Source organism: Hippoglossus hippoglossus, chromosome 17 (genome assembly GCF_009819705.1).
Source record: "Hippoglossus hippoglossus isolate fHipHip1 chromosome 17, fHipHip1.pri, whole genome shotgun sequence".
NCBI classification, from domain to species: domain Eukaryota; kingdom Metazoa; phylum Chordata; class Actinopteri; order Pleuronectiformes; family Pleuronectidae; genus Hippoglossus; species Hippoglossus hippoglossus.
In genome coordinates this window covers 19,367,447-19,380,159 of record NC_047167.1, presented here as the reverse complement: position 1 = coordinate 19,380,159, position 12,713 = coordinate 19,367,447, and the positions used below count along the sequence as shown (strand labels likewise).

The 12,713-nt window shown below is 43.3% G+C and overlaps 1 protein-coding gene across 4 annotated transcripts in view; it reads left to right on the top strand.

Annotated features, from left to right (window-relative positions):
* Positions 1–12,713, top strand: part of LOC117778352 (netrin-G1-like) — a 59,773-nt gene that overhangs the window by 19,738 nt on the left and 27,322 nt on the right. For 3 of the 4 annotated variants that reach the window (XM_034613857.1, XM_034613856.1, XM_034613858.1), the window contains exon 3: positions 7,529–8,172. In XM_034613857.1, coding sequence (XP_034469748.1) covers positions 7,529–8,172 — 644 coding nt within the window. Of the gene's footprint in view, positions 1–6,580; positions 6,828–7,528; positions 8,173–12,713 lie in introns of those variants that run through there. The other variant, XM_034613859.1, reaches the window with a different exon arrangement.

The following is a 12,713-nucleotide window of genomic DNA, read 5'->3' as shown; positions in this document are numbered from 1 at the left end:
GAAATTATCTTGGGACCCCCAGGGGAGCAATCTCTGGATTACTTTACTCAAGCACATTTGAGTAAATGTACAGAAATGAATATAAGCCTGTGGTAACCTGGAATGAGAGTACATGGGATTTATAAATGGATTAAAACCACAGATAATAGGTTTTTTAAAAAGGAGATCATCAGGGTATCATGTACGAAGGTTTTTCTTGATATTGAATTGCCATTATCTGTTATCAGATCTGTGACATTCATAACCCCCCCCCCAACCTGAGGATATGATGGAGCACTCACAGGTCAGACGTGCAATCCCACCGTCCTTCATTCCTTTGAAGGTCAGGAGAATGAAAAGCCCGGCTCTGTTGTGAGCCACTCTGGCCCCGACTGCAGGTTATTAAAGCTCTATCGAGTTTCTGCCAAAGCTCTGACTCTCCCAATATCTCACCATGGCTCATCTCAGCTGTCTCCTCCGTCAGGGTTTATACGGAGCTGAAAGGATCGACAGCCAGCCTCTGCGTTCACTATACACTTGACCATTCCCTCCTTCAAAACTCAGACCCAGATCTCCTTTGATATCATCCTTTTGGGCCTGTCGCCTGTGTATCACCACAAACGTATCATCCTCGGTTTTATCAAGGTATCATGTGAGAGCAGGGCGGAGAGAGAGCTTGCCCTCCACACCGACTGAAAGTTGGGAATTTTATTGTGCGCCGTGATGGGCATCTTGTGATTTGGTCAAGTGGTGCTTCAGCTCGGATCATCCTCATTTTGGATGTCAGGGATTAACTCCCCGAACACTGCATCACAGCCAAGTGATATCACCTAGCTGTCATTTGTCGAATTCCTCCTCCTCCTCCTCCTCCGGTTCGCGCCGTGAATGAGCGTAGCCATCCGGAGGTGTGATAGCGGGGGGTTTGGGCCAGCGACAGGTCTGCAGGTGCCATGTGGCAGGTAAGAAGGTGCAAGGCCGAGCAGGATGATGGGCTGATTAATCCAGCAACACCTCAGTTCCAGTGGGAGAGATTTCTCTCACATCCACAGAGGCTCCACAGCGAGGAGGCTACTGAGGGCTCAGCATAAAACCAGCAAAGTACACACAGGTCACAGACTCAAAAATGTTATATTGCTGTGTGTTTAACATTGGAGCTTCACCCAAAATGCAAAGTACACGTAACAGTAATAATAATGTAGCACTTAACAAAGTACAAAGGACAAAGAAGTGAAATGATTATGTGAGTTTAACTAAACTTCTTTAAAAGAGAAAACGGAGGTTAATAGAATTACCTGAACACTCTATTATAATAAATAGACCAACTTTGACTTTGTGAAATTACTTGAGGTCTTTAACATCAAGGGATTAACATGGTTCGGATCTTCTGGACAAACCTTTGTCTTTGTCCTTGTCCCGGCCCCTATTGGTTTTTTTCCCCTCTCCAACTTTGTTAATCAATGTTTTCTTAGCGCTCAGAATAAAGTCTGGTAAGAACAGCGATGAAATTATTACCCATTGTAAAACCAGTGACAAACCAAACTGGGATTATCCTTCAAAGACAATATTCTTATTAATTAAAAATCATATTTCCTGAAAGTTGAATTTAAATTAGAAAACCTCCACCAAGGCCCAACAGATCTGGATTTTGATTTGCATCAAATCACACACACACTCATAAATATCACTCCCCTGAACATACTGGATAATTTTCATAATCTCTATAAATGATTCCCTGAGAAATCAACAAACTACTATTACCATTTATTATTTAGTTTTCTAAATAAATAGAAAACCAAAATTGGATCCCCTGACACCGGATCTGTACCAAAATTTAATGGATTCTTCCCGGACCCATCCTTAATCCGTCCACCAAGTTCCACTGTGATCTATCAAGTAGTTTTTGCATAATCTTGTTCACAAACAGACAGATGGTGATGAAAACATACTCTCCATAGGTAAAAACTAATTCAAATAAAATCAATACAATGGCGAATAAAAGGTATAAAGTTCTGTATTTGCAGAAACTGTCAAGATGATGGTTGCTTGGGTGATTGTATTCATCTTCATTATAACAACTCATCCATCTATAATAAGTATTTATTGCATGTTTGCATGTGCTGCATTTATCTCAGTTGGGAAGTTTGGTGTAAACTATGGCAAATAATAAGAAAGAAACACTAATCACAACTAAATGAGTGATTATCTTACCGTCCCGCAGTTTGAATTATTAAATACTATAATTGCAGCAACTAACTGACAGACTGTGTTTTGTAAATATCATTGTTATGCCCTTCCAGTGTCTAGTCTTCAGACTGATCTGTTGGATTTATGATTTTATTTATACGCTCTGTTTACGCCCAAAAATAAACCTCGTAAGTTTCTCCCAGGACTGTTTGGTGACTGATGGCACCATATTTCTTATTTTTCTTGAAAAGGGGACCATCATTCAAGTCGAGCCAAATTAATTTAGAAAACATTTACCAAGCGAAGATGTCTCAAAACAGCCTCGTCTCCTAGAATTTACATTTATACACACACACACACACACACAACTAAACTTTGACATCTTTGGAAGGAAACGTGATTGCGACCAGATTACGTTTTTGCCGTTTAACGATAACTAGCTCGAATTAAAAAAAAGGTGGCCGGTGCAGGATCGTCTGTGATCTGAGCTCAAGTCCAGAAATCTGTCAGCTGGACTGATTGGTCGGTTTTGCCTGCTCCCATCCTTCAACAGCAGCTGTCATTGGCCTGAGAATTTATCTGCCGAGCCACCTCCTGTGTCAAAAGGCACATCAACAGTGGGTTGTGCTCAGTCAATCTCACAGGCCATATGTCAGTCATATAAACACCTGCCTCGCACCATCGTGTGTGTGTAGGTGTGTGTAGGTGGCTGTTTAGTGTTTGCATGGATGGATTGTGTGTGTTTCCACATTTGCTATGATGGTGTTGTCAGTGCAGCCCATTTAGGAGAGAAAATATTTATTATTACTGCGTCTTTTATGTCTTTTTATGTCGATATTCTTCAAGGATTTTATTTATTCAACTGTTGTCCACATCCATACATTCTGTGTTGAGCTGCGTGTTTTCTTCATGGCTCATTGATTCCTATAACTGAAACTCTATGAACTATTGAACAAAACCATCAATTTACATATAAATATCCCCGGAGCCTTTGTGATGATGTGAAGAGCCGGGTGTCCAGATTGCTTTATATTCCGCTGAATGACATTTGGATTCACATTCCCAGCTCAAGTCTCTCTCTCTCTCTCGCTCTCTCTCGCTCCGTCTCTGTCGTCCTTGTTCTCTTGCTCTCCTACTGAGTACGACACCCTGATATTGGATTGACCTTATAGGCTGCAGAGATCAGGACATCATTAGCTGCGACCAGCCACAGACTTGCTGCTCGGGCCTCCTGCACTAAGCCAGTGCCCCCGGACGGATCATATAGCATTGATAGAAACCGGCTGGGCTTGGTTACGCGGCAGCCATGGTGGCAAAAGCCATGTCAGCAATACCAATAAGAGATTGTCAAGGTTACACTTGCTTAGCACTGGAACGACTTGCACGTAACAGTTTTCTATAATGAGTATGAAATAACACGTAACTTGTATTGACAATCTTATTGCCTTAGGTTTAAGTTTTTATCCCCTGTTACTGCAGAATGCGTTTCCTTAGTGGAAGAATGGGACATGATCCAAGGGAGGACTTTTACATTTTCATCCAGAAAACGAGTGGATCCACAACCTTTCTTTAACATTGGAAGAAAGTAATGGAAATAAAATCAGACATTCTTGGGACTGACATCTATGAGTGGGTGCAATTAGTTGCAACTTGAATTTAAGGGGACTGTTGGGCCTTGAGCGCTGTTCAAGTATATATTATATATTAATTTTTTTAATGCTAATTCAATGATTTCGTATTCCTCTTGCACAAAGTGGGGGATTTTGTTTGAGACAGATTCTCCAAAAGATTTTCAAAATAGAGGCTGGGAAATCCTGACTTTTAGCCCTGAGTGTGGGACAAGGTCCCAAACAGCTGAATCCCACAACTCCCACAGTGCAGCTCACCAGTCTTTAGACCCTCATTGCCTGGGAAACGCCAACATTGCTCAGTTTCTATGTTTCTAGCTTTATCTTATCAATGTTATTGCGAAAAAAATGATTTTGCAATGTTAAAGAATGAGAAAAATGTTGGATACACCCCCGGATTTGGATCCACACCAAGATTGTATGGGTTCTTTGGAGGGACATGATTCTCAACCCCTCTAGAAATAAGTAAAATGAGTAATTTTTGCATGATCCTGAAAACTAGTGGAGGTAAATATGTAATTAGTGTTTTAATTCTGGGATAAATCAGACAAGCGTTCACAGTAAATGTATGAATATCAAAACTCCGATACTACAATTGAGCAAACATAACTAATTTTCTTTCTGCAATTTTTAAAATGTTATAATTATGGTTTGTACAAAACAACTTTACAAAACCTAGGACTGATACTTTCATGGCAGCAGTATTTTTTGTAGGGCAGGTTAAATATTTTAATCGGTCAATATCTAATTTTGGTCCAGAACTCTTGTCTCTCTGGAATTCTCTGCTGACCGTTTCACTCTCCCACATCCATGATCACAGGTAAGGGATCAAGCTGAGAGGGCTTATTGTTCTTCAATAGATTCCCCCCGGTGTCGTACTGAAGCCCTGGGTCTTAAATGACCACAGAGGGTATTGATCTTCATAAGGCTCTGTTTTTGTTGTTAAATAACCACCGCAGGAAATCCGATGAAAGGTCCTGACCTTTCTCCATCATTTCACCTCCGACGGGCTGTATGAAAGCATTCCAGTATGGCGGGGGGTGGGGTTTGCTGTGAGAGAGTAAATACCGTACATGTCAGTTAATGTTCGATTGGAAAACTGCCTTCGCATTATTGAGTGTTATTAACGATGGAGGGGTCAGCCAGCCGGCGCCCATATGTGAGCGGGCTGCTCGGTTAGAATGATCTGTTCCCCGAAGGCTTGAATTTGGAGGCAGGCACCAAGAGAATGATTATGGATTGAATTTATGACTTCTTCCCACTGGTCTCTGAACACTTCTTAGGCTGTGGGCATGAAGCAAATTTCTCTCCTCAAAGCTCCTGTTTGCTCTCACTGCTCGGCTGGGAAATTGTTTTTCTCATTAGCCACGGATGCGGCGGTCGGAGTTCTTTATATCGTCGGAGAATAAGGCTCCCATTCTGGAAGACGCGCGAGGCGGCCGCCCCGCTGCTCCCTGAACCTAACCGTGAAAACAAATGAAACAAAGATCACACTCTTGCATGACAACGGGGGAAATCACTCTCCTTTCGAACGGAGGCGGCGTCTCTCCCTCCCTCGCTCGCCGTGCACTGTCAAGGCCTGAGCTCCGAGCAGACCTCCAAGGCTGTTCGAGCACAAGAGGGGAATATAACGAGCTCCAGCACACATCATTGTTAAATAGTTGACACAAGTACAATTTTGTGTCCCTGTTGCTTAACCGAGGCAGCCGCCATCCTCCCTACTACCCCTGAACTCCCCCTCTCACATCTCTGGGTTTCTGTTTCCAAGCTGTGCGTGTGTGTGTGTGTGTGTAAGTGTGTGCGCACTGCAACTAAGATCTCCCTTTAAAAAAAGACATAGCGAGAAAAAACAGCCTCATCATTTGCATTCTCTCTCCCTCCCACTCGCTCTTATTCTCTCTCTCTCGCTCTGTCTTAGCGGCATAACCCTTATTACCCTCCTAATTGGATCATGCATCGCTCCTTTGAGTAAGCCATAGCAGGCCTAGTGACCCACAATCCCTCAGTCTTGTTCTACCTCATCGCGCGGTTATCGCTCCGGGCCGAGGAGCAGGTTGCAGATAGCATATCGCGGCCCCACAGGAAATAAAATGGACTGCGGAGATCTGTATCTAAAAACAGGGAAGTCACACATCCATCTCCCTGAGAGGGAGATAAAAGCATCAAATGGAGGAAAAATATCTTTGGATGTGTAAAAATGTCGGAGCCCTACTCGAAAAGGCAAAAAAAGCAGCTATTCTTTATAATGGCGTCTGCTTATCAGTATTCCTGCCAGAGATCTCCCCTCGACAAAGTGGCAGTCTGGGTCGAATGCGCCGCGATACTGGAGATGTGAGCGGCTAATGTTGCAGATAGCCCAGTTCTCACCTTTGGATAATTTTGCGTGTAGAATGTCGGATGATTGCTGATTATTGAACCGCTTTACAGTTGATCTGAATCTCATCAGCACTTAACCTCATTGTTCCTGGAGCAGAGGTGAGAGGAATGTCAATTGGAGTGTGTTTAGCGCTCGCTGGCTCTGTTTCAGCCCCGTCTCTCTTTTCCATTCACTCCCTCCCTCCCTCTCACACACACACACGCACACACACACACACACACACACACACACAGGCAAACACATTCACAGCTCTCTACCCCTCTCGCAAACAAACACAAGCACATCAAGAGCTCCTCTTTCCCCTCCCACAAACATGCTCACACAAACACCCAGACTCATTGGGTGTCTATGGTACAGAGCAGACACGGGCCCATGAAAAATGCATGTCCCTTTGTGTGTTTCATAAGAAACACTCATCGGGATTCCACTCCCATCTCAGCTGAAATACCACACAGGAATATCAATTACGCCGGCAATTTGGGTGGCGGCGCAGAGCGGAACGCGCTGAGCGAGAATATGGCATCCACGGTGTCATCGTAATGAGAGGGTCACTGTCTTCTGCCGCCTCATGGGCCAACGTTGCTTGAACATCGGCCTGAATTTAGAAAGTGCAGTGGTGGAGTCACAACAGGAAGGAGAGTCAGCAAGGCGGTGGAAAAGTAAATAACCTCTCAAGGCCAAACAGACAAACAGCCGACCCGAGAGATGCTTACGTGTTTGGGATCGCGAGGGCGGGACTTTGTATATTGACAAACAAGAGTTTAGATATTTAATTCAGAATTAAATATTTAACTAACCCTTTTCACATTTCAGTTGTTTAACTTCTTGTTCTCAAACTACAAAAACAGCTTAAACTCAGTGTTTCCATTCAAATTTCATATATTTTCCACCCGAGCCTTGATCGCCACCATTTGGATCAGATTTCTGATCAAATCACATTTTCTTTAGAGTTAATTACACGTCAGTTACCTGGGGAACGAGAAACTCAAGCAGTTTCACACAAAATGCATTTAAATCATGTCCTAACACAATGACCTCGCTCTGAGGGATAATTACTCTACCGTTATTTGTTTGGTTGTCTTGGGATCACCTCGAGTACATTTCTTGATTTGTTACAGGAACTTTTGAATTATAATTGTCAACTTGATCCATTGGTCACATGAAAAACAGAAGGAAAACAAAAAATATATCGTTCATAATATTTTAAGTCATTTATTTTTTATGGTTTTAAATATAAAAATACCACAATGCACTGGAATATCATGAATATCTTTATGTTATATTGTCTAGTGACCCCAAGTTGAACCATTTGAACTACTCAGTTTTACTAACCTCTATGTATATGTGTCTTTTTCTATAGGAAAACCCTTACATGTGCAACAATGAATGTGACGCTACCACCGAGGAGCTGGCTCACCCTCCTGAGTTGATGTTTGACTTTGAGGGCCGCAACCCCACGACCTTTTGGCAATCCACCTCCTGGAAGAAATACCCGAAGCCCCTGCAGGTCAACATCACGCTGTCATGGAACAAGACCGTTGAGCTGACGGATGACATCGTCCTGACCTTTGAGTCCGGCCGACCGGAGCAGATGGTCCTGGAAAAGTCGCTCGACTACGGCCGGACCTGGACCCCGTACCAGTTCTACGCCACCGACTGCCTGGACGCGTTCACCATGGAACCCAAGACAGTGAGTGATCTCACCCAGCGCACCCTGCTGGATATCATCTGCACTGAGGACTACTCCAGAGGCTACGTGTGGAAGAACGACAAGACGGTGCGCTTTGAAATCAAGGACCGCTTTGCCCTGTTCGCCGGCCCTCGACTACACAACATGGCCTCTCTGTACGGCCAACTGGATACCACCAAGAACCTCCGGGACTTCTTCACCATCACCGATCTGAGGATTAAGCTGCTGAAGCCGGCCAGTGGAGCCACCATGATAGATGAGAACAACCTGTCCAGATATTTCTACGCCATCTCTGACATCAAGGTGCAGGGCAGGTAAGAGCATTTTACTTTACCCATTAGAATTATTCATGTTCTGTTGCTGCTTTCAAGTTTTCAAAATGTTTAAATTGCCAACTCATGGGACGAAACTGCAAGAATCTTGTTTCTCCAATTTCCTTAATGGTTCACCAGTATCTTAATGGCCCACTTCCATCTTCTTTCACTGACTGCAGAGCTGTTAAAACTGGCCTTTCTCCAGGTGAATGTTCCCCTTAAATACGTCTTCAAACAGCAGGAGCTCTGGGATGAGGCTGCACACAGCGATCTCCCTCCTTCCCTCTAACGTTGACGAAAGCACGATTGATATTCATACAATAAAAACAGATTGACGGAATTTGAGGAACAATAAATATCACACGGCATCAGTATGGAACAGGCCGGGATTGGCCAACTTTGTGCCGCGGAGAGCCAACAGTCTGCAGTGTTTGTATTGCAAACAAAGACACCACACAGTGTTTAGCTTCCCCTCGAGGGGAGAGGAAGAACTCAGTGGAATCACCTGCTGAGGTGATGAGTACAAATGACAGACTGCTGCTTTTCCGTGGCATATGGTTGACCCCCCCAGGGATATACCAACCTTCCCTTTGCTGTGACAAGATATTCACCCATACCTTATTTTTTGTGTATTTGATTATTCTTCTTATTCTTTCTCATACGGCTGGTCTGGTTTTAGAAAACACCATAAAATGACCAGCATGATTTTACTGCCGCAGACTAAACATGAACAAATGAATGATTAGAAATCTACAGGTCGATTTAATGAGGCGTTTCCAGGTGCGAAGTGTGTAGCAGCCTGCACTAAGTATAAGACACAAAACATGGTCAGACACTGAGTTTTATGGACTCCTCATGGGTAACTTGTTAGAAAACAACCATTTATCCCATTAGACATCCAGCAGAACCAGCATTGTTTTCTTTCAGGCCAATTTTCACTTTTCTTTCAGCTCATGTTTGGTCTCTACCAACTCCCAAGGGGAGAAAAATCTGACTTTGTAGCTCGAATACCTCAATTTTCACCAAATGCTCATGGAGCTGAGGGGAAATGCAGATTTGAATGATAAATCTCTGTGGGTTTGTCGCTACAGCCCCCTTTAAATACTCATTTGAGCTCATAAAAAGAGCAAATTGAAACTGACTTGTTTGAATATTAGATTCTCCTCCCTCTCCACTTGCGGCACAAGGTCACGGTTCTGTCATTTTTCCAATTTTAAAGCCCTCGTTTTCAGTAAGATAAAGATTTCCGGTGCATGTGCCATTAACACAGCTCGCAATTTTGCAGTGCATAATGCTTCCAGTGAGTCATCGGGATGCCTCTGCAATTTCCAGGGAATGGAAACATTGTCGTTTCATGACGCATGGAAATGGGCCACGCGACGCTCGTAAAGCCTCTACAGCTGCTCTCCGAATGGGACCTGTGCTGCTCACTGCCGTTGGTTTATATGAGGATAACTAGGTTGGTAATGACCCATCAGATGGGCCCCTAGGTGAATTGAAACAGTTAGTCCCTAATTAGAATTCAGTCGACTTCAATGGCAGATTAGAACCATTAGCATGTTGGCTAATTGGTATGAGACTAATCTTGTAATTAAGAGCATTTGCAGCTGATTAAATGGTAATCATCGGGGACACATCAGTGAAACATGGAGACATTCAGAATTGCCAGGCTGTGGTTCCAAATTTAGCTTGGCCCTGTTTAATGACAAGTGGATTTTACAGTTTAATCTCTGAAGTTTCCTTTATTAGCAAGTGTTTCTTTAAATAACTCACATTTCTCTCCAGTGTTTTTGACAGTAGCTAAAAACATTTGACGTCGTCTTTCATCACATGTTCGTCATAAGGGTCAGAGAAACATGGTGAGCAGTCAGACACGCTCTCCCAACATGCACACGCATACTGTAAACACGCATCGAGTTCCAAAATTGCCAGAGCCGCCACCCGGCACAGACCAGCGTCTCCTTATTCTGCCATTTATTAGGAAGAGTAGCAAAAGGTTGGATGTGGGGGGGCTGGGAAATAAGATATTTTGCCCAATTTTCCATCCTGCCCCCGGGCTTCAAATTCAATTTTCCACCAAAAGTTTGCAGTGAGAAAGAAAAGAAAATAAACATGCGATTTCTGTCCAGAGGTGGATAAGTAACTCACTTGAAAGAGAATGATGTAGATGGGTGGGGGGACTGATTGGAGCTCCCACCCCAGCCCGAGCCGCCTGAGCAGCCTCCTGGCTACGACCAAATGTGAAAGCCTTATCACAGAATGGCCATCCTGTCCGAGAATACTCCATAAACGCTGATAAACTTCCTCTCACACACCAACACAGCTGAATATCTGCAATGTCAGGTATCCCGGGGATATGTTCATGAAAGTCTGGGCTCTGAATGGATACTCGCACGCTGCATAAATGCCAAATGAAATCTTCACAATGAACTGATTCTGCCTTTTTTTACATTTATATTTCAGAAATGATAAAAAGCAATCTGAAGTTTCTGTGTTATACTGAGTGCACACAAAACTTTAATGAAGGACGCTCATTATCCGCACACTCTTGGAAGTCGTTGCGAGAAATCCCAAACTTGAAGCGTCTGAGGCAATTCGAGGGAGCCCGTGCACACACCAATAAAAGTAAATAAAATTCCACTCACAGATAAATCCTGTGTAGCCTCAGACGCTGCACAAGACAATATAAAAAGACTCCGAATGGATTCCTCTTAATAATAACACAAGTTTATAAAAACGGGCTTTACAAGGCTGAGAATCACATTGTACTGAAAGATACCGCGACAAATCTCCCTCTGCAGAAATCGTGTATGATAGAAAAGTTGAGGATAAAAAGAGACGTAAGGAAAAGGCAGAAAGGGGGATTGTGTTTTTTCCACTTCTCCTGAGTCGAGAGTGGAGAGTGTGTGTGGCGGCTAACATTGATTTCTAATGTTATTCCACATCAACAGGAAATAAAAACCTTGAACCGTGCAGGCTGTCCCACCTTTCACGTCTCCTTCTCCATCGTTCCTCACTTATTGATCCGATGTCTGCTCGTTAATTAAGACATGACCGCTGCCGGCCGTCTGCACGGTCAGAGCTGCACATCTGGAAGGTGCAGCAGGGCCTGGGAATGAGAGGCAGCTAATCCATAAGTGCTAATGTGCTATTTCTCTCATTTCCTATGTCATCCTCAATTTTTTTCTTTCACCTTTCACCGTTTCTTTCTTAACCCACAGTTTCCTCCACTTTCACTTCACCCTTTTACCCAGTATTCATTAATTCTGTCAAAGTAACAGTAAGAAGATAACTGTCCAACATGGCTGCGTCCTTCATGGACTGTGTTGTCCATTATAATCGAATTTCAATTCAGAGACAGAACTCAAGACCACAATAAAAACAAATCACCACTGGTGGGGGGGTATATAGAGCTAACAGTTAACAAGGAATAACTTGAATGTGCATCTTACTGAATCAGGTGTCTGAGTCAGACCCCCCCAGTGTAAATGTTGGCCCCCTTTAAGACCCCTGGTCCTATAAATATCTTATGTCCACCACTGATCACAGATAAACACAATCTACACACGTTTAATATATTTATATAAAGCAATTCTCCGACTAGAATCACCATCTTCTGGTTTTATGCCTCTACCAAGCGGGAGGTTTGTAGTTTGTAGTTGGTCATGCCCTCCCTCTCGTTTCCAGTTTTTTTGCAACATTATGATGTCACAGTGAAGTTGACCTCTGACCTCTGACCTTTTGGATATGAGTGTCATCACCTTATAAAAGTCAGATAGGAAGCCCCTCTATTAAGTTCCATTAGCATATGAACTCTTGAGTCAAGGATGTTAGGGTGATCTTTGACCCCAAAAATAAAACCAATTAATCTTTGAGTCAAAATAATGTCAAACTAGATTTTTTTTTCAAATCAAGGCGTTACTGAGAAGAACAGGACACACATACAGATAACCTGAAATCATTTGCCTCCAGTCACAGCTGTTTCCAGTGTGGACGCATAAAAAGTGATCCACCAATTATAAATGGTAATATTCATCACTAAGTTGGGGGTGTGATTGGTCACTGGCCCCCTAGTGAATCATTTCCCCTCTACTGTCATGGGTGTGCGAGATTGTGTGTGTGCAGGTGAACGAGAGGCACACTGTAAATTGTATTGGTGCAAAACCATAATAGATGTAAAGTGCAGTTATTTAAGGTAAATGTACTTGCGAGTAGAAACTGAATTTCATTTGGGTTCAGAGACGTGTTCAAGGACACGTTGACAGACATCAGACGATACATTAGCCTCTCTAACCACTCCAGTTGGCCCGCTGCATGAACTCATTTGATGAGAGTCTTTTCTGTAAATGCACTATTTCATTTTCCACTGAGCTGCAGTAATGATTGATCGCGTCGTATAATAGGACCTGTGTGAGCGGCTTCTGTGACAGCCTCATTCATTAGATCACGTCCTTGCTTGCTTTGATCGACAACCTCCCTGTCGTCGGATGAGGATTTCCACATTACTTTTTCTCCAGCTATTCAAAAAACCGTTTCCCCAA